General features: G+C 39.4%; 1 protein-coding gene across 1 annotated transcript; it reads left to right on the plus strand.

Moving 5' to 3' along the window:
* Nucleotides 1–179: 179 nt before the first annotated feature.
* Nucleotides 180–17295, plus strand: LOC131962636 (bMERB domain-containing protein 1-like). The gene is made up of 6 exons (XM_059327639.1): nucleotides 180–474; nucleotides 7743–7863; nucleotides 11181–11254; nucleotides 12372–12486; nucleotides 14733–14803; nucleotides 15558–17295. Exons 1-6 carry the CDS (start codon nucleotides 396–398, stop codon nucleotides 15668–15670), a joined length of 573 nt encoding a protein of 190 aa, XP_059183622.1. The 5' UTR covers nucleotides 180–395; the 3' UTR covers nucleotides 15671–17295.
* Nucleotides 17296–23833: the final 6538 nt, after the last annotated feature.

Raw genomic sequence — 23833 nt, forward strand, 5'->3', positions numbered from 1 at the left:
TAGACTTTTTTTCTCACTAAACAACGACTTCTGAGCTGACTGGTAAGAGGAAGTGGTTTTGAATATTCCACGCACCATGGAGTGCACCCTCTCTTACTGTAAGTACATGCGGTGACCACCAGATGGCGCTACTTTGCTACTATCAGCAGCAGTAGTTAACACAGGGAGACTCCTGCGTGCTGCACGACACCTGCCACAGCTTGTAGAGACTGCTGGAGCATCCCGCTCGCTCCGCCTCTACAGGTTGGTGTCTGACTGGCGATGACTCAATGAAATACAACAACAAACTGAGACTGCAGCACAACCCCCTGTAGTTTTTTTTCCTCTTGCTGTTTCCCAGCCACTGCAACTGGACACGTAGAGAGAGCAGAGGAGAGGAGCAGCTGCTGGACCCGATGGAAAAGAAGCAGGCACCTTCTCATCAGTACGGTTCACTGGAGCGCACTGAATGGAGCAGAGACACCAGCAAACAAGGTTAGCAAATCAACAAACAAAGCAATGTCTGTGTATTGATCACTTGATCACTTAAAATGCTTCTAATGTGTCACTGTACCTAATGTTCTTATTATAACATTGCTGCATGGAGTTGCAATGTCTTTGGTATAGTGAATAATGAATGTATGTTGGCCTTAATCTGTTTATGTTTATTTTATAATATAAACTATCTCAAGGCTTCCAAATTGTCCGATTAGAATGTATAACAGGATTACTGTAGTTTATTCTAAATTTATCTTCTTTTATATCTGGGTTATTTTTAGAACCAATCAATGTACTGGTATTCTCCTAGGTACTGTACAGGCAGCATCTCCACAAATGTCAATCCACAGGTGTGTGTGTGTGTGTGTGTGTGTGTGTGTGTGTGTGTGTGTGTGTGTGTATGTGTAAGAGAAAAGTGAAGGTCCATTACTCACTGACCTGCAGCCTCTAATGATAAATAATGAGCCACATTGGCAACTTGCTAGGGCATTGGCTGCATCTCAGTGTTTGATAGACAGTTAGGTCAGAAGCCACTGATCTGACTGAATGTTCCCCAAAAGCCTGCACCTAATATGCAATCTATTTACACAGATATTTGCATATGAATGCACAAAATCTAGGTCTGGTTGACTGCAGGAAACAGTCCTTGTGGAGAGCAAAAAAGGACGGAGTGCAATATCACAACCCAGCTGATTATCATCTTGATTTAGCTTTTGAGTAGCTACCTTAGCTAAACTTGCTACTAGTAATATAATCCAGTCAAAGATGTCCCGTGCATGTAAGAAAAAGTCTTGGCTTGGATATCCGCTGGCTACATAGGAATTGCAGAAATATTTGCTGTCAGGTAGGTGCTAGGTGCCAAAGGTTTGCAGACCTTCTCTACTCTGCCTCTGACTGGTTTACCCTGAAACTCTTACCTTAACCTTAGTTTGACTTGCCAGATGTAGATTGTTGCTATAAGCCTGCCATTGGTTGCGTCACTCACACACCATTCTCTCTCTCCTTCTGCTATCCCTGCCATCTATTTTTGCTGGTACACAATGGCTGCAGCCTGGGCTTAGCAACACCAAGATAATTTTGATTGATTTAAAGAAATACACGCCAGATATTTCTCCAGTGCTGAGGATTGGTCTGGCTATGCAAGACTATCCTAACCTTAACCAATCTCATGTCTCATGCTACCTTCGCCGGTTGGGATCCTCTGATCATTGTCAGGCTGATAGGCGATGATTTCCCAGATTGACTTACATATGATTTCAGTATTGATAAGCATACTCTTCTCAAGGAATTGCTTGAAAAGTATTATTATGAATTTCCTAAAGCCCAAGGTGATTTGTCCGACCAATAGTTCAAAACCCAAAGACATCGAACTTCCAATTATCCTTAATCCGCAACAGTCTCTTAAACACAGAATCTCAGTTTGGATATAGGTCTTAGTTTAAGTTTTAGTTTCATTGGATCAAGACAAAAGTAGCAAATACTCACAGCAGAGAAGCCAGAAGCCTGTATTATAATTGTGTGAATTATGCTTGAGTATCATCATGTCATAGTTTCTTGGTTGTACTGACACACCAGTTAAGAAGTGTATTGATGAACTAGGGGACTTTGCAAAGCTGTGCAGAGTCTCTGTTATAAGCCCTCCACTTGTTTTTCCTCTTCACCCTTTCTTTCTTTCATTTCCCTCCATCTTCCTGCTTTCCCCAACTCTTGTCAGCTGTCTTCTCTCCATCCCTCCTCTTCTTTTCTCCACTTCTGCCACTGGCTGATCAGTCTGTCAGTATGGTGTTCTACCTCATTAGGTGTCAAGCACATTGTGGCGGTTTAAAAGAGAGGGTTAGAAATGGAGCAAAGACTGTAAACTTACGATAAGATAAGATAAGATAAGATAAGATAAGATATTCCTTTATTTATCCCCATACATGATTGTAACTCACATCTTCAGGGTTTTGGCTGAAGAGAGGGGCCAGGCTCGGGGAAGTATGAGGTGAAATGAGGAGAAGCAAATGGAGATGAGGAGAGTGAGACAGAGAGGGAGAAAGTGTAAAGGAGGAAACATTTCAGAGAGGTCTACTGATGAGTCATAACTGCTCAGTGGCAGAATAACCTGTCGCCTCTGCAGCAGAACATGCTGTCTCTAATGATGTAAGAATATACTAAACAGCGCTTATGACATCATGCTGTGCATTTTCGGTTCACGGTTCAGTGTTTCAGCCGGCCACATGAGAATCCCTCAGTCATTCTTTGGAGCTTGTCTGTGTTTTTGGCAGGGAAAGAAATGGTGAATGAACTATAATGCGTATCTGGTCCCATGGCTGAAGTGATGACGTGTCAGCTGATCCTGTTTGTATTTTTAGTCACAGCATTCCATCAGTTTTATGAATGAGGTGTTGGCGAGCAGCTCTTTCTGTCTTTCTTTCATTCTCACTTTCTGATTCACACACACACACACATGCACGCACACACAAAATCTGATAATTTGCCTCATGGGGACTTGTATTTTGCCCCCACAAGGAAGGTGAGTCCTCACAATTTGACTGTGCAAACAGATTACGGTCCCCACAATGTAACTAATACATACATACACATTTATGTCACTTTTGGAGACATTACAGGCTTACATTCATGTCCTAGACACTTACCCTAACTCTGACCTTAACCCCTGACCCAAAAATAATCTTTTTCCCAAATGGGGACAAAATGTGACAAGCCGTAGCCAGATAACTGGTCATTAGTCTGAAATGCGTTTCCAAAGGAGGCCTAAGTTAGGCCTAAGTTATATATACATTTACACAATACACATACATATCACTAGAAATAACTATCTGTACATTTTCTTATAAAATGTTCAGACTCTGCATGAAGCTACCATAGTTACATAGAAAGATTGTCTTTAGATCAGAAACTGATCTGGTTGATTATTAAAAAACAAAAAAAACATTCCTCCGCTATAACAGCAAAACCCTCTGAGACTAAGTGCTGCATCCGACGCTTCGCTCCAATTTAAAAGAGACATTTTTCACTACATTTACTTGTCTTACTGACTGATCCCAGTGGAAAAATAGGCAGAACTGAAATCATTAGTGAGGGCTTTCATCCAGCAATTATTGTAATGCAGCAATTAATAGACAGGTAACAATGTCTGCTGTCTGTTTAGCTGTTTGTCAAGTTTATTTATCCGATTAAGCAACTCACTGCCTTGATGTTAATTATCAGGTAAGGATTAAATACAGCCAAGTAAAACTATTGAGGTGACTTGACTTGCATGCTTTCAGCTCTTTGCTGCACCAGGGAGCATCTAGCCATTGACAATATCATCCACCTCACTCGGTTGTTGCCGATTCTTTTGTGATCTCCCCAGTCGAGCCGAATCTCAGTTATTGCTGACTGGACATCTCTTCAATGTATTTTCCTTGTTCCTTGGTGGTTTCATTTCAGGGCTTGTCAGGTGAAAATTGTAGTGGGTTTTCTGAGTGAGTGTACAATCGAACTCGATTTGCTGCTTTTAATTTGCCAGTCAGATCCTGGCTTCTTCTTTTTTCACAGGTCTACATTGCTTACTTTGTCTCTCCACCAGATGCTCAGTATTCTCTTGAACTCTTGTGTGTTTTGTTGTTTCTTGAGATGAAAAAAAAAACAAAAAAACTTAATGACTGACATTTCATGGACATTAACTGATCATGTGCAAATTGTTGTTGAAAAAAAAAACATTTATATGTGGGAAACAAACAATTAATATGTTATGTGCTTTATATTTATGCCATAAAGAAGCATTAATATGTGCACAAATGTGAGCCGTAGAGGTGCTGGTAGACATATTCTTTAACACTAGCAGGCTAGCTGTTAATATTGTTTAAATTATTTTGTTGTTGTAGGAGACAGTGAACAAATTTGCTACTTCATAATGCAATGCATTCAGTTATTTTTAATTCTTTCAGCACCTGTGCACATAGTTCTATGTACTGTAGTTCTTTAGTTTTCATCTAATTAACAGCTTCATACTTGCTGCAACACTTCAGCCAGTGCTTTCTCCTCTGAGATGTCAAGGTTGTGTTGATGCTACATTGACGTCAGCCAGATTTGTCATATACCATAGAAGGTCCGTGTGAAGATGTGTGTCTTTACTTCTTGTCTGTCACACAAAGCAGACAGCAGTTGCAAGCCCCTAAACAAAGCTTAAACGCTAGCAGGAATATGAGTCCATCTAAGCCGTCAGTTATCAACGAGCATGGTTAATGTTTCCCTCTGTGCTTTTACTACCACCCTGAGGTCCTACAATCACAGTTTGAATAACTACGATCCACTTCTTTTCTGCCTTATTTAATGCTTCTGCAAAGGACATGTCTTCACAGCACTTTGTGACAAATGTCAAATGTGACTAGAATGGAGATATTACATACTAGAGCTCTGCTAAGTAATAATGTGTGTACATAAAGAGGATTGAAGGGCCCCAGGAGGAGTCTGGGACTGTCTGTTAGTGGTGGTATTGGTTTCTGCCTGGTTATGTCTGTCAAGGCCCCCATGCTGTGCAGCACTCTGCAGGGAGGTGACAGTTATCCAGGACCACTACAGCGCTAAATGGAACACTTCGAGAGCAGGTAGTGTTGATTTTCTGGTGAAGTCACAACTGTCACTGCAGAGCATCAGGAAGGTCAACCACACTGGGATCTCAGGGTAAATTACATCCAGTGAACGTATTTTGATTTGCATGACTGAAGCAATGTTTTTTTGGAGGTGGTTGCAGTTAAAAGTTTAATAAGCATACAATACTTTGATGTCTTTTTATACCCACACAAACGTTTCCAGGGACTCTGGGTCAGGCTTATTGAAATGTATTGCAAAGCTTCGGTTCATCTGATGTCCTGGAAAATGCGTTACAGTCTCAAATTAAGATCAGTTGTCCTGCATGCTGTCCTGATTGTCCCAAATAAGGAACTGTTATAGTAACAGATAATATTTTATATTATAAAGCTCAAACGAATCTGTAATTTGATTTTAGACTTAAAGACAAAAAAGACCTGACTTAGTGAAACAGTCGGCTAATACTGACATATGTTACACTGACATATTATGTATTTTGGAGTGTAGCTAAATTGTCATAAATAGGCTACTTAATACGTAACTGAGATATGTGCAATGAGCTGCTGCTGTCACCAGAGTATAGACCCTAAATAAAAGAACCCTTTCATCAAATGATCAATTAGTCTACATAAAATTGTGGATTAATGTTTGTTTTTTTACTTTCTGAATTCATAAAAAAATCAGATCTAATTTCTTATGTCAGCTACTATTCTTGCTTATTAAATTTTTTTTTTTTTTAAATAATAAGAATTGTATTGATTGTGTATCATCAATAAATCACTATTGCATCACTATTGCACTGATGGGGTTGATCAAATCATATCAAAATGACTTTATTTCGAGAGCGCAGAGGCAATTGTGGGAGGAATTTGTGATAAAAAATATTGCATGTGTTTGTAAACTCCCACAGCTTAACAAAATTCTTAGCTACTGAAAAGACATTTTAAATAGAACATACCTGCTACATGGCACAATGGTTCCTGCACACCCCAAACTCCCCGCTCTGGTCAACAGCGCTTTTTGGTGCAATCCCACATGTTGTAAATTGTCGCGTAGAGATGCTCAACACTTTGGTGCTGTGTGAAGTGAAATGCATAATGAGACCGTTTTAAACACAGCATTGTGTTTGATATTATTGCTCACCGAGCCATCAAGGCATCCTCTGCGGAATTTATGATTATTTAATTGTTTGAAAGCAGAGCTGCTACATGTGAGAGAGAATATCTCTCCAGTCTACAGGGGTTACTCACTGCTGTCTCATTGTTCCGTGGAAATAATTACCCACCAGCCTGTTGTTCCTGTGAACACAGTATACTGAAATTATTTGATGGAAGGTTCTTTAAATTATTTAATGACTTTTCATTGGACTCTAGTCGCTGCAAAGCATTTATTCTGCTGATGTCCAATACACCTGCCAAGTACATGCTGTCTATTTTGTAAAGATGACCAGACATCATGTAATAGTTATTACAAATGACTAACTTGAAACTGTCATATGACACGGTCCCCTGGTGTGATACAATATAGCCTTTTCCACCTTTTTCTATATTTCTAGGATTCACATATGGCTCTTTTCCTTCGAAAGAATGCCAGTTCTTTAAAAAATGTTGTTTTGTCAATGATTTATTGACAAAACAAAAACATGTCAATGATTTATTTAATATTCCAATAATTTATGAAAATCTAACTTTCTTGTTATGTTATGTTTTGAGTTTTGCTACTTTTACTTACCTTTACATTTCACTTCAGTAAAAGATTATAGCTGATTCATTTCCTGTTGAATGACTCATTGATTATTTGACCAATCATCTCTTTCGATTCTGTGCATACGGTGTGTGGTAATGACACCAGGGGATTACACAAAATATTGAATGACTGAGCACTGGACTATCTCTCTACAGCAGACAAAGACGGCCAGTGCTGCAGTGTGTGTGTGTGTGTGTGTGTGTGTGTGTGTGAGAAAGACAGAGACAGAGAAGCATGCGAGTCGTGCCAACCACTGACACATGGTAATTTGGCTGTGATGCTCTGCTCCTCATCAAGCAGCAATTTCAAAGTACATCTGCTGCAACTGTTTATACAGTTTAAAATGCAAATTCATATGCAGTTATTTTTCTGCAGTGCCAAATTGGATATTGTAAATTAGATTATTTCAAAAAAAGGTCCTGAGTGTGTATGGGTCTGCATGTCTCTGGATGGTATTTTTCAGCTGAAGAAGTGCACTGTCGACTAAAATCTGAACACACATTAATGTTTTATGTTACACATGTTGCATATTTGTCTAATAAATATTTTGGGAACACTTTATATAAAGGTCCTTGTAATAACCATTAATTAACAAGTAATAAGGCCCTTGTAAGTCCTTACAAGATGCTTATTAACATTATTGTGTGTTTATAAGCTTATATAAGTGTTAATAATGGCATTACAAACACCCATGACCCACCCATTATGTCTTTGCCATGCCTTTATTAATCTTATTTTGTTTGCTAATTGTTATTAAAATCTACTTTATTGTTCATCTATTATAAGTTAACTATGCTTTTTGCAACTACCGGATCTAAAGCGAGAACAATGCCTTATTACTTGTTAATTAATCGTTATTAAGGACCTTATTATAAAGTGTTACCAATATTTTCAACATTCAGCAAGACTCAAAGCTGTCCTTCTCTATTTCTCTCCCTCAGAGGACGACGTGGTGTCCATGGCGGACTCCACCATCACCGTGGACGACATCGAGGGGGAGCTTTCTAAGATTGAGAGGATCAGAGACGTGCTGGTCCGGAGGGAGTCAGAGCTCAGATACATGTGAGTGGCTCAACAACACCAGCACTTTGCTTTTATTCAGTGTCATGGCTGCCATCTTCAGCAAGTGTGACAAAAAGGAGACGAAAAGGTTCAATAATAGCAACCCAGATTCCAGATTTACAGCAGAAGGGTAAAAGCATTATTATGTTTAATGTGTGTCTGAGTTCAGTGGAAATGCAGAAAGAAGTGTAACCTTGACTTTCACAGGAGACACAGGAGTTTTTACCCCTTTACAAACCTTGTCTGTTTTTATCTGCTAACCATGATTCTTCCCTAACTTTTACCAAGTGTCTAACCATACCTTCACTATCATTTATTTGCCAAAAAAAACAGTATTTCCCTAATCTCAGTTACTATGCGTTAAAAGAAATAATTATCATCATCATCAGAAATTTTATTGAGTAGGATAAACCCCTTGAGAGGAATCCTCTCGTTTTCGAGGGGGTCCTAAAGTACATTACAAAACAAAACACTCAACAATTTACAGACATACAACAGCAAAGACAACAGGCATCAACACAAATATAACAAACAAAAAATGAACACAAGAATGAACACAAGAAAAATCACAACCTCTCAATGGCCACAAGTTGGCCATAACATTAGCCTAGTAAAACTGAAAGAAGTAACATAATATTATTGTAAATTGAAATTGCATTTAAAAAAAAATATATACATATATGACATAATATTATCTGAAACATGTGCAGTTTAACTCAAAATAAGAAGACAGGGCATATTTAAAACTATGAAAAGACGTCAATGATCGTATGTTTAAAGGAAGATTATTATGAGGGAAAAAAACATTGGGACTTGGTATTACAAGTTATTATCATTGAACATAATCTGTGGCTTTGCAGGCTCAGTCAATATCAATGCTTTTGCATGGCAAGAATGATGAATTGATCATGTTAACATTAGTCATCATCCAATCATTAGTATGTTGGACAAGTGTACGTTTGGATTAAAGGTAATTTGGACCAAAGTCATTAGGACTCACCATTTGGGTATCATGAATGTCTGTGCAAAATTGTCTCAAAAGATTTACACAATATTTCACTCTGGACCAGCACAGTGAAATCTATCCCTGAAAAAACAACATGCTGTTTAGTTCCGTGACTATATATTGTTTTTAAGATGTCATAAATGCAGCTAAAACTTAAGCTTAACAGTACATGACTGAGCTCCCCGACAAAAGCAGCAGATCAAAGGCAAATTGGTTGTCAAGCACTATATATGAACTGTTCAAAGATGCAAGGAGAGAGAGAGGAGAAGTTATTTCAGGCTTATCTCATGAGCAGTATGTCGGTATTCCTATGAAAAGTAATGCCCTGGAATTTGTATCTATTAGAGTGAGCGTGACGAGTGGTGGACTGCTCAAACCAGCCCAAAGCTATACCCCAGAGACAAGTGTTGGTATCTGAGAAGTAATCTATGGAAGTAGTTATGTTGTTTTTCTCAGTAAAACCTAAGCCTAAGCATGTAGTAACAATTCACAACAGGGACTTGTTATATTTCAACAGATATCATACAAACACGCTAGCCTGGGCATACCCATACTGCCTTGCGCGCTCGAATTTCATTTCGAACCTCCATCCAGTCTGGCAACCAGGGCCGTTTCTTAGCCCTGTTTTAGGGATCCAATCACAGAGCAGGGAGGGACGGCAAGACGATGACGCGTACTACTCGGCACTTGGAAGCTTGTAGTTTTGTAGTTTTCTTACGGATCCAACATGGCTGCTGCAGACGCAAAACTCTCTTTAGCTGTAGATGGTGTTTTAAATAGTTTAGAGCGAAGGTTGAAAGGCGAAAGGTCTCTCGGCGGCTCCGCTGTCCCCCGGCTGGTAGCGAGATCACCGGCGTTACGGTAGCGGGGCTATTAGCCGCTAGCGGCGCTAATAGACCTGCAGCAGTGGATGTGTGTGGCTGAATGACATGAGGGGGAATAAAGCGTGAAAATAAATAATCTTGCAGAAAGCAAGAACTGGAGAAGCAACGCAGCAAGCAACACTCTCTCACAGACACACACACAACAAACATCCATTTCTGTCGCTCTACATACGTCATCTGGTATAACTGATCTGATTGGCTAAGAGCTACCTACAGACGCTTTTGATAGACATTCTAAGCGCCCAATAAACGGCTCCGGAGGATCGTAAACCACACCTCCTCTACGGAGAAATGAATGGCTGGTTGCCAGACTAGATCTCATTTGAGATTAGTCTGGTGTTAGCCAGGCTACAAACACGCTGCATAAGGAAGTAATTATATTAACCAGTATGAAAGTATGTTTCAAATGTAGCTACAGTGAGAAACCCTAATGAATGAATGATTCAGTTAATTAATCAGTGAGCCAAAACGACCCACCCTCACTGGCCAGTTGCATCTGTCTTCAGGCTTTTCCCAGTTCAAATCATTTGGGCTGTTTTCCATTCAAGAGCACACCTCGGTATCAGAAACATATCTCTGAGCAGCATTGCCCTCTATTCTCTCTCCTCATTTCTCTCCATCACACCCCGAGCTGGCCCCCATTATAATTTCAATGGCTTTACCTTTGCTTCCGCCGAGAGGGCTAATGCATGGATATTTATTCATCTAGTGTTTCGAAAGATAGGCAGTAACGCTGCTCAGACAGCGGGGGGGGGATGTGAGGAGTGGCGTGTGAGGCGTAGCAAGCAAGAGTCAGCCAGAGGGAGAGGGAGATGGGGAGTCACGATCTGAAGCACCATTTCTCCAACAGTCCACAAACAAACAAACTACAAGGTGTGTTTTCCTCTGTTGAGTCTTGTAAAGCGGAGCATTTGTATTCCAGACCTCACATCTGTGGAGAGCGTCTTACATGACAGGTAGATGAGGCACAGTGGCGAGGCACTCACTCTGCTGACGCTGATGAATGTGTGTAATGTGTGTGTCTAAGCCCCTGTATGTGTGTGTTTCTAAAAAAACACTCAGTTGCTGTGATGTTGGCTCACATGAAGGCCTCTGACTCTGTCAGGCGAGGAAGGAAGGCACAGAGGGTCTTGAGGGTCCGTAATGATCCCCTGAGTTGGAGAGCCATTGAAAGAGAGAGAGAGTGTGATACAGGTAGAGATGGAGTGAAAGCCATCTGGCTGAGAGACGCCACAGGGATTTCTCCTCTGAAAAGATGTTCTCATCTCCTGTGTGAAATATAAGATCAATATTAATCTTTCTCTGTTTGGATTTCATTTTCCCATTCAGTAGAGATGAGACTCTACTCTTCTCTAAGCTGATATACAACATGTACAGTACTAACATTAATGTTTGTGTGCTTCTTTTGTTCCATCGAACCTGTGCAGGATGGATGACATTCAGCTGTGCAAGGAGATCACTCGTCTGAAGAAGGAGCTGCAGAAATTAGTTTCCATACCAGGTAGAAGTCCTCTGGATAATGTTGATGGAGATTAATAACATGAAAAAAGAGACATTTTCTAAAATGAGCATAATTGTTTTTTTGCCAAGAGTTACCTGAAATGGTAGATGCCATTCTCATGACTGCATGCTAAATATGAAACAGGAGCCAAGCAGACAGTTACTGGTTTAGCTCATCATAAAGCCTGGTAAAAGCAGACTTATCCAAACTGAGGGTCAAAAGACACAGTGTATTGCAAAGCAACCTGAGGCAAATTTATGATTTTTAGAGTAAGAGAGTCAACCTTATCAGCTAATCCATTTTTCCCAAAATTATATGATATATTGATATTATTTTCTTCTTTCAATTAGTTAATTTTCAGTCCTGATCATAATGATCAAATATTCATTTATTTTCAACATGTTAAACCTTTAAATGCCAGTTTCTTAATATAGTACCCAGTGTTGTCATCCAAAAAAATACAAAAATTCATTATTATTTGTATACTAAATGCTACAGGGGGGTTGTTTTTTTATACATCAATGATTGCGTAATTGACACTATTACTAAATTTATATGCATTTAAATTATTTTGTGCAGTGTCGTATTAAAAAAAAACTCCCACTTGTTACATTGCAGAACAAAAATGTCCCCTTCCAGAAGTTGCAATGAAAATACTATATTACTTGATATTGTTTTCCACTTTCACTGACACCATTTTTTTGCCAACATTACTCCGGATCCTAAGTATAAAATATACATTCAATTTTATAAATTTAACCATTTAAATGCCAGATTATTTATATGAAGCTAGTATGTCTGTTGTTGTTGTTTTTTATGTTTATTAAAAATACACAAAAGTGAACAATTTTCATGATTTGATGCTATAATAGCTGTTCAGATCTTTTTTTTGTTTAATGAGTTTTAATGGGGACATTTTTGTCTTTAAGGGTATACAGTAAGTGTGTATATGTTGCCTACACAGTTGATAACAGACTTATGTGCTGAGGTTCAACTTCCGAGGGTTAATTAAGTTAAGTCCTATTATTCAATATTTTACTTATTTGTTTAATGTGCTTTATATTTGTTTTAAAGAAGGTAATCTGTGACAAACACTCTCTGATGTCTTGTGCTGCAGACAATGACAAGTCCAACGAGGACCGGCAGAAGGAAGAAGAACTCCTGCAACAGATCCACAAGCTGGTCGAGACCAGAGACTTCCTGGTGGACGACGTGGAGTTTGAACGACTCAGGTCTGCCTCTATGGTTTCATTACTGCTTGGGAGTACTCTGGTTATCTGTCACCATAGACTCTGAATGAATATTTTAAATAAAAAAAACCCCACTCAGAATAAGCTTTAGGGAGGCCTTTGCTAAGCAGAAAAACTTGAAAGTTTGACATGTATTTTTCATGCAGAGAAACACAGATCTTTGATCATCATCACATCAAGCGCCAATTCGTTTCTGTCATTCATTAACATTTATATAATGAATGACAGGGATTAGATTGGAACATCGATAAGAGTCACTAAAGTTATAGTTGTCTCAGTTCCGTATCATCTGCATGCATGCTTCCATAAAGACACCCCATTGCGCTCCATAAAAACACTGAAGCATTTCCTCAGGCTCAGCGCTGTGAGAGAGTGCACCGCAGAGCGCACAGCAGAGAGCCATTTCAATTAAAGATGTGTCAGCATGCGTCAGTGACTACTGCAAGAAGAAGCTGCCATTGTTTAAAAAGAAATAGTTTGCATTTATTTCTTCATTTTTTCAGGTGCACCAAGTCTCTTAAGCCTGCTGCTGGCTGCTGGGGCTTTTATTGATGCAAGAGATGAAGAGAATCTTTCTAAATCCTATCCAAACCTTCCTGATCCATTCTGATCACACATATTATACAAAACACTATAGGGCGGTTTCAAAATATTAAAGGAAATCATCAAAGGATGACAGTTTTTGAACTTTAATTTTTAGGTTAAATCTCTACTTTGATGAAAGTGCTCTTTCAGTGTATTTTATTACGTGTTATCCTGCACTCGTAAAGAGCATAAAAAGCTGTTTTCAGCTTACTCTGAATACTATGTATAAGAGTGTGGATATGACATTGGTCACACTCCTATTTGAAGCCTTGAGTTCTCTATTTGGCTGTCACCATCTTGTTTTTTGGAGCCAGAAATGACCATATTTGGACAAATGGGAAAGTTGGGGAGAAGGACACTAAGTTTGGAGCTAACGCTAGCTACCTAGCAAGGTGCATCTTTCTTTCTAAATGAACAGCCAACTCCCTAAAGTGTCTTTTAGTACAAGTGAATGCTGAAGACATTTTTAGATGACCATAATGTTAAAATTAACTTTCATGACCTGGAAACATACTGTGAAAGGGTCAAAGTAATAAGATGATTTTGTCAATCACAAATTACCCTGCTTTATTGTCTATTTTACTCTAAATGTGACCATAGTTAATTGAATGAACATAACGGTGTATTGAAGAAGACTTGAAACTAAAAATTGAGGCCATAAACTCATTAAGAAAAATTTTACTGAGGTAATAAATTAAGTGAGAAGTAGGGTCATTTAACCAATGACTTTGGACCTTATTTTGCAACCATTGGAGTTAAAGAGAATGCAGGTTCAAGGAGCTTTCATATTGGCTGTCGCTTCATCCTGATCCAGCATTTATACATCCTCACAGATTCCTTAACTTGACACTCAACTTTCAGCCCAATGTGACTCAACAGCGGACCACCAGCATGTTTTTAGGGTTAACTCTTTTCTGCACTCTCCACGGTATCAAGCATCGTTGATTTGTGTGAGCAGCACTTTGTGTTGGCAGCTGGCATCATGCTGTGAAAATGCTGAGGGGCTGCTGGGAAGGTGAGAGGCAGGAAGCAAGAGAACAACAGTGGGATAATGGATCGAAGAGAGGAGAGGATGTGACGCCGCTCAAGGCCATGTTGTCTATGCTGATAAATATAGAGACCTTTCTAGTGTTATTTCTCCCTTTTTCACCCCGACTGTCCTTCATAAGAAAAACCAGTCTGCAGCTTTTTTGTCTTTGTGATTTTTATTTATCAGGACAGACATGGTGCAGTTACATACTGTATGTATTGATATATCTGATATCAATATACTACATGTTTGTTTTGTTGATCCAAATCCAAATCTGCATCCAAATATGCAGAGTAGGCTTTGTTTATCCATTCTAAGAAGCTCTGCATACCGTCAGATTCATAAAATGCATAGGTATAACCTCTCAAAACTACTCTCATATTTTCTAACAGCCAGAGCAACATTGGGTTTCTAAGTGTGACAGCATTCCATCTCTCCATGTAAAATCAATCTCCTCTGAAATACACATTCACTGTGGAACAGACAGCCAACTGTGAAGTAGATACTTCTCTTTTGTGATCTTGTGGCAATGAAAGACTTTAAATTGTGTTCCGAGTGCTTTATGCATTTGTGTGTTTTTGTGTCTTATATCAACCTTTCTCATCTTCTACAGGGAGAGAGAAGAAGATAAAGAAATGGCAGATTTTCTGAAGTCCAAATTCCCAAGAAATATGAAGAAGAAAGGTACTTTAGCATAAAGAGAGCTGCAATTTGTGCTCCTTCATATTATCAAACAAATAACAGCAATGTTTGAGGAACTGAGAAGGAAATTAGCAGAGGCAAATATTTTCCATGTTCCATATGTTTAAGATAACTGCGTCTACTCTTTAAATAAGTTCATTTACAGGTTAGCTTTAAAATACACAGTCACCCATAAAGTTGGAATAATTTTGTTTTCAGACACAATCCTCTGTTAATTGTGGTTTCATTTTCATTGTGATATGTTTGGAAGAGATTGATTTATAAAGTTTTGGGAAGATATACACTTTATCTTTCAATAATAAATCCCATTGTCACAATCATTTCATAGAAAAAGGTAAAAAAAAAAAAAAATTCTATTTCAACTTTATGGGCAACCATGTAATAAAGACACGCAATCGGTCTCCTGCGTCGAAGTCCTCGGGGACTTTTTTAGTCTCTCTCACTTCCTCATTTCCACATTTCTTCTTGTCATAATTACTACGGCCACTAGAGATCCCCACCTAACAACAAATGTCAATATGGGCAGTAAAATGCGCAGCCTGGCTAACAATGACATGGGTTATCTATGATGTACAGTGCATTGTATTTCGTAGGTATAACTACAAATAATGAATTAGAAAAGCAGAAAATGTAAACAATAATGTACAATATTTGCTTCCAAAATGTACTTTCCACCAATACAATACATGAGAACATATTGCATCGTTTCCTCACAGTATATTTCTCTGGGCTTCAGGTGTACCAACCAGACGGGTGCCATCCAGAGCTCAGCAGACTTCTTCTCCCTTTGCCAAGACAGGCCTCACCCTGCTGAAGGAGTGCTGCGGCTTCACATGCTCCATCATGTAGACTGGAGGGGCCCCCCTACAGGGCTTACACAGGGGCCACAAACAAACAAAATTGGCCACTCCACAAGAGTCAGTATTTCCAGTTTCAGCTTTTCAGTCCGAGAAAGACTTTGAAGCATGGATGGAGCAGTACAGGCACAAGTTGTGAATATCCCAGAGGGGGAGCAAAGGATGTTGCAAGGATCATGTGGTGTGTTTTGCCAAGACCCAAGTTTGTCTTGTGTAAGATCTGTTTGTCTCTTTAATTGGATTTCATATCTGGTTTTGTTTTCATCTACTCTCTTATCCCATTTTTACTCTTGTTAATCATCACTGCTCAGCCAACTTCTTCCAAAAACAAGTATTTATTTCTCTTTTCCGAGCACAGAGCACAGGGTTTGAAAGACAGAAACAGCAAAGCACAAGCGGGCATGTACTGTGTACACACTAATTGGATTCAACTAGCATGACACGCCTACAAGTTTTATATTTAAAGACTTCCCAGAGCTATGATAACTGTCATCTCCTCATTAAAAAGTAGCTTTTTTTTCCACAGGAGTCAGCAGGCCAGACTTGACACACTGCTGGTACTTTATAATCGGCATTAAGGAAATAACACTAATGAAAGTGACATTAATCAGGAGCTCTCTTAGGATGAAGTTTCCTGTGATTTGACACCAGATCTAAATGGGCATGAACTTTTGAAAAGTGGTGCTTTGTGAAGAAAGAACGGATGTCTCATTACGCTCCATTTTCCTTTAATGCTAGTTTACTAATGACTCATTTGTTGCAAAGAAACACTGAAGAACATCCCCAGCACAGAAGTTTTTAGTTGTTTTGCTAAAACTCACTTCTCATAGTGCTTATATTATTTACAAGACTGATTAGTAATTTTACTTCAGTATCTTATTACAAATTTCTCATGATTATGAACAGAGTGCCAATAAGTCCTTAAATCAGTACGTCCACACAAGTAATTGGTTTCTTCCCACTAATATGACCAACAGGAGCTTTTCATAAATTAGCGCCCCTAAAGATCAACATGTCCTCATACATAAACATAATGGTGGCAGCTTTAAATGTGTGATTAATGTTGTGAAACGATCAAAGTCATAATCCTGTGTTTGTTTGACACAACTCCTCCATACACAGACTGTGTTGCTCTTTATACACGGTTGCCCTTAAAGTTAGAACTAATTTCCATGAAATGATGGTAAAATGGTAAATGGAGTACACTTATATATCGCTTTTATCCAAAACGATTTACACAACACACTATGCTCATTCACCTATTCACACACCCATTCACACTGGTGGCCGAAGCAATGCTATAACGTTGCCACCTGCCACCATTGGAAAGTCATTCACACACCGATGAACGCTCAGGGGCAATTTGGGGTTCAGTATCTTGCCCATTCTTCGACATGTAGGCTGCCATGGGCAATCAAAATCAAAATCAAAATTACCTTATTTATCTCCGAGTTAGTCTGGTAGAATCTCTGGAAGAATGAGACCGCCTGATGGCTGTAGTATCTCTCCGTCCTGCAATGGAGAGAAAGGAGCCGTCCACTGCTGTTTTTTGGTCCAAAAAGGTGTTGTGTAGCGGATGTTTCGGGTTTTTCAAGATGGCCTCGAACATCTTGACAGTGCATCTCTCCACCACCACCACCAGTGTGTCCAACCTGGCTCCAACCACAGAACCAGCTCTTTAGACCAGTCTGTCCAACCGCCTTGCATCTCTGTGTCTGATGCTGCCTCCCCAGCAGACTGCAGCATAAAACAACACACTACCACCACAGACTGATAAAACATCTACAGCATCTTACTACAGATGTCAAGAGATCTGAGCTTCCTTAAGAAAAAGAGGCGGCTCTGCCCCTTTCTGTGTTTAGGAACCAGTCCAACTTATTATCCAGGTAAACACCTAGATACTTATAACTTTGCACCACCTTGATGTCCACCCCACAGGTATTCACTGGCTGAAGAGGGGGCTTGAACCTGCGGAAATCTGTGATCATTTCCTTAGTCTTTAAGGTGCTCAGTAGGAGATAGTTCTTGTGACTCCAGTCACTGAAGGCTTTTATCAGATCCCTATATTCAGATTCCTGTCCATTCCTGATACACGCCACAATAGCAGTGTCGTCGGAGTACTTCTGGATGTGGCAGGACTCAGAGTTGTATTTGAGGTCCGATAGTCTGGCGACCTGTCCAGGGTGTACTTTGCCTCTCACCCAATGTCAGCTGGGATTGGCTGTGGATAAGCGGATAAGGATAATGAATGAATGAAAGTGTACAGTGTGAACAGGAATGGAGCCAGAACAGTCCCTTGTGGAGCCCCTGTGCTGCTCATTAATGTCCCAGAAACACAGTTCCCCAACCTGACAAACTGTGGTCTTCCTGTCAGGTAATCTGTGATCCAGGAGATGAAGGAAAGATCCACTGCCATCTCTGTGAACTTGTTTTTGAGTATGTTGGCTTGGATGGTGTTGAATGCGCTTGAAAAATCAAAGAACATCATTCTCATATAAGCACCAGTTTCCTCTAGTTGAGCAAGAGCACGGTGAAGCATGTAGAGGACAGCATCTCCGATGTGTTGTTTGTATGCAAACTGCAGGGGGTCGAGTTTGTCTTTGACCTCAACTCTCAGTAGGCGTAGAATCAGCCGCTCCAAGGTCTTCATGATGTGAGAAGTCTGGTCTGTAGTCATTAAGTTCAGCTGGACATTTTATTTTTGGTACCGGCACAACACAGGAAATTTTCCACAGTGCCGGCACTCGCCCCAAATGTAGACTGAGGTTAAAGATCTCGTGGAGAGGTTGACACAGTTGGGCAGCACAGTCCTTGAGCAGCCTTGGACACACACCATCTGGGGCAGCAGCCTTCCCAGAGCAAAGTCTTCCCAGTTCCAACCTCACCCCCATCTCTGTGACAGACAAGGGTGGAGGCTCAGGTTTAAGAGGGGGGTGGATGCTGCTTTGAAGATGTACACATGTTGAAGAGGAGGAGGAGGTGGAGGTGGAGAAGGAGGAGGAGAAGCAACATTGGAATTGGGTAAGGCCGCTGTATTAAATCTGTTGAAGAACTGGTTGAGCACATAAGCTCTTTCTTCATCACCCGCCACTGGCTGTCTGTCTTTTCTTCTTGTTGTAACCACATATGGTGTTGATTCCTCTCCACATTTCACGTATGTTGCTGTTCTGTAGATTTCTCTCCAATTTCTTCTTGTATTCCACCTTTGCAAGAAGGTCAGGGATTGAACCACCAACATTCCAACCAGTGGATGACCGCTCTGCCAACTGAGCCACACCCGCCCCGATTATGACAATATGATTCATTCTTGACAGATAAAGTGTATATCTTCCCAAAACTTTATTAATCAATCTCTTCCAAACATATCACAATGAAAATGAAACCAAAATTGACAGACGACTATGTCTGAAAAAATTATTACAACTTTATGGGCGACTGTGTATTACGTCATATGACTTACTCCTTTGCTACCATCATATTAATCCTAATTCGGCCAAAAGACGCCATCAGCTATCAATGAACGTAAAAATGGGTCATTAAAAGCTGCTTTACAAACGACCAATGGAGTCATTTTTGGGAGGAAGATAATTTGACAGCAGAACTGTTATATGTGTCCATTTGGTACTATATGCACATGAGCATTTTGAGGTACCAGCATATATAGAGACTTCTTTCACTTTCTTTGTCTGTTGCACTCGCTTTTGTATCTTTCATGTGCATGTTTCCACAAATGATATGGATCAGCTGACACTGCAGACCTCAACCTCATATATATATATATACACACTCCAGTGATAAAGAGAGTCATCATGTGCATCACTATACGACACACTTGACAGGGTTTTGAGTGGGTACTTCATGTTTCATATTAATCTCCTGACCAGAGGCAAAACTCTTCAGCCCACTTCCACTCTGCATAAACATGATATATTTGTTAACACCCCATATATCATCAGTTATTATGGCCTGAATATTAACCTACAGAAATAGTTTGTAGAGCCCTTGAAAGGCCAGTGGCACATACATCTATTATGTGGGCACAGGGATGTAGTGGCCAATCAAACTACGGAGCACATCTGTGTTGCCAAGAAGAATAGTCGCCATAGCAACCTTGTATACCCCATATCTTTACAATGAGACAATGAGGAAGGCTGGACAAATTAAACCAATAGACGTGACAAAACAAATATTTGAGCGCTATTATGGTTACCTAATGAAACGGGAGATAGAATGATATTGCTGCTGTAATTTTCATGTTTTTGATTCCCTCTGGGGATAACAAAAAATGTACCATTATTGAGGCTCTTAATCCCTCTTGGACTCTTTCAGATAAAGTAACAACCGCTTGGAGATTAAGTGAGAACAGGGCTCAGTAAATATTTCTCAGTAAATCTCACAATTTGTTTCTCATCCCCGTTCAACAAAGGACCCTCTGTTATGGTTTATTCCCAACTAGTCCTTGGGATGGATACAGCTGTCTATTTTATTCAATCACTGAATCTTTTGATATTCAGTCTCAACCCTGTCACAGAGGCTTCGGGTCACATATCACCCAGCAACCATGTCTGGTGCTGTCAAGGAGGTTCCCGGGGGAATTAGATGTGTGGCAACACTGTTGAAATAACATAGCGATGGTGGAAACAGAAAATGTACTTGAACAGGATTTCCTCTTATTATAACCCTGTGTGTACCATATGTAATGTGTGAGATGAGGTTGATACCCTATTGGGAAAATATGTCTTAAAATGTTAAGTATTGTACAGTGTAAAACATTTTTCCAAAACAGAACTACTGTATTTGTAGTTTTTTAACCTCTTAAAACCCACCTGCCTGCATGTGGCAAGCTCTCGCTGTATACTGCATATAGTTCTCCCATATCCCCATTTTTATACAAATTGTATAGTTTTGGAGAGGTTCAGGGAAACCAGTGACCTAGTTGTCCACAGGTGTGGTTGACAAAAGATAGGAGATATGTGGTAATTTGCATAGTTCTGACGTAAAGCATGGCCGAGTTATTGTTGTTTGAGTATGACTTATGTGACCTGAAATAACCTTTTTGGAGCCACATTTGAACTGATGTAGTTTGTTCCAGCCACATTTTCAAAGATATTACCTATAGAATGACGCTACATACATGCATTTTGGCCTTCCACTTCTTTTGTTATATGATTTCATATTTGGGTATGCCAAATATATATATAAAAAAATCCCAACAAAACGATGGGTGTCAGCAAACCACTGTCTCGGAAACACAATGTCTATCATCTGAGTAATCAGTTCATACCGAAATTAAATATGCCTTTTTGAGTCTGTAACAATGGACGAACTGCACGGTGAACACATATACCACGGCTCTTTGCCCTGACAAAGACTTTCATCTAATTAGTAATTTTCTTTCTGTGTTGAGACTTTGACTGACATGTTTCTGTTATTCAGTGTCCACATTTAGACATTAAACCAGCTGTTCACACCAGCTGGAGGGTGTGTTAGATCCCCTAATGTTGCTCTGCATGAGTCAAGAAAAATGTTTTTTCAAGGAAAATACTAAGAGACGTGGAACGGACCATGTAGCCTTTAGAGACGCAGTGTCGCAGGAGAGAGAAAATGATAAGGAGAGAGGTCGAGGTGGCCGAAAGCAGGGGAGATGAAGAAAATCAGAGAGAAAGAGAGTGGGAGGGCACAAAGTTGGGCAGGGAGGGGGGGTCTAATCTTCAGTGTGAGTCATCCTTAGTGAAAACGCTGTGAGTTCCCACAAGGGAAGCTCTCAGTGAATGCTGCGTGAAAAGGTCACGACTGTCATTCAAACATCATAATCCTGTCCCCCTGCAGATATGTGTTTGTACACGTGTGTGAGAAAATATGTGACTGTACCTGTGCTTGTTTGTGCGGCTGGGAACAGGAGGGCGATAACGAGAGGTTCAGCGGCTGTCACTGCTTTGTTACTATGGTTACTGTGACTTGATGGCATACTCACTTCTTGTTTCATTTGGTCGTGCCATGTAATAAACTTTGCTAGATTCTTTTTCAATGCTACAAGTGTTGTAAAACTGCTGGTGGGAGAATACAAGGACCTGTTTTTATAATGTTCAGGGTACAGGGTTCTAAAATGCTCTCAGTTAAAAGTTGCAAATGTAATAAATTAAATCTCATCTCAAGAGTCAGTCTCTTTATTTCAAATTTTAAATGAAATATCACACAAAGACAATGTGAAATGACAGAGACATTTATGGTATTGTTGCAGATTCCTAATGAATAGTGAAATATGAATATATTTATTGAAAATGGACAACCTTGAAGCCTGATCATCAATATATTGTTATTTCTCCACCAATATCTAAATTATGGTTGGATTTCTGACGGCCTTCGGACTCCAAAACCTTGCTGGAATATCTTGAACAGCAGCCCATTACATAATAATGAACAAACCATACAAATGTGTTACTTTTCTTTTTTACTATAAAAAATATGTCCAAAGTTTCCCTTTATCAAGGCATATTTTATTTATTTGTTATGTTTTATTTCGTAACTTTATTAAGGGTTGTAATATTATACAGTCAGACAACATCATTTAAAAAAACATCACAGAAGAACCACATGACAGACTTTAAAAAAAGAAACAGAAAGAGAAAAGAAAAAAAACAAAAGGTGCAAATTCACGTTATATGCTTGTCAGATCACCAAATAATTTGCTATAATAATGTATGGTAGACAAGTGTTTCTTGTTGTTTACATGTTCCTGAAACTGCATTATTATATAATACAATCTAGTAGAAAACTTTTAAACAGAGGAATGATTTAGCAAATTTAGGATCATGAGATCGATCATAGCATTCAACGTCAGACTGGCTTTTGTTTACGTCACATGATGACCTGCTGCAGGTGAAAGGTCATCATGTGACTGGTCCGCTGTTTCAACGTGCAGCTGTGACGCAGAGCGCTGCAGACACACAGCGGCAACGTTTAGACGGTGAGTTCTGTGTGACTTATTATCACGTTTTATTTATAGTCTGAGCGTTACGCAACATCATTACGCAACATAATGTCGGTTCTGACTGGTCCTTCTCCTGCTGGTCGTCTGTGCAGTGGCTGATATTATGGAGGTCGCATTACGCGTAGTTGCCCGAACACTAAAGCTGTTGTGTTAAGCAGGGACAGAGTCTGCAGAACTTTGAATCATGTCGTGGTTCAGTCAACTGTGTTGATCTGTACGGAGCCCCAGAGATGACATGGGGGAAAAAAAATTAAATTGTGGAATTGTGAAATAAGTATTTCGTGGCCACGAAATACTTATTTCGTTCCCACGAATTAGTATCTTGTGGCCACGAAATACTAATTCGTGGGAACGAATTAGTATTTCGTGGCCACGAGATACTAATTCGTGCGCACGTTATAGCTATTTTGTGGCCACAATTTAATTTTTTTCCCCCCATGTCATCTCTGGGGCTCCGTAGATCTGTGTGAGCTGGATGAGTCTGCGCAGGTCTGCTGGTGGCTTTGAGGTCTTTGGTCTTCTAAACAGACTTTCAGTATTCAGTACTAATCTGTACCTCTGAGCTTTGTAGTAATATATATAGCTTTGTATATATATATATATATATATATATATATATATATATATATATATGATATATGATGCAAATATCATATTGCATTGTATGTTAAACCATCTTAATGTTCCTCATACATTATTTTCAAATTTAATTTGTTTGATTGACATTAGAGAGTGCATTCTACTATATCTGAGATCAGAGCCTATCAATTTAGTGCAGGGAGGTAAAGTGTTATGTTGCCTCATATGCACTGGACCAAGACCTGTAATTATATTAAACTTACTAATATTTTGGGATATCTTATATTTGGCAAACGGTATCTTTTATCCAACAAAAGGGCAAAAATATTCCCTTGGTAAGTTGTTAATTTATAATATAATACCATGTTTTACTTGTATACTTGTATACTTATATAATGCCATGTTTTAACTAATCAATTATGATAATTTGATGCTTATTGGAGACTATTGGAGTTTTTACAATAATTATAAACACTAACAAGCACTATGAGTAGGCTGAGTATTAAAGCAAGAGTGGGACATCTTTGGAAAGTTAAAATATTTTTCCATGTGCCCTTTTTTAAAAACTTTAAATTAATCCAATTT

The sequence above is a fragment of the Centropristis striata genome, chromosome 1, assembly GCF_030273125.1.
Source record: "Centropristis striata isolate RG_2023a ecotype Rhode Island chromosome 1, C.striata_1.0, whole genome shotgun sequence".
NCBI lineage: Eukaryota > Metazoa > Chordata > Actinopteri > Perciformes > Serranidae > Centropristis > Centropristis striata.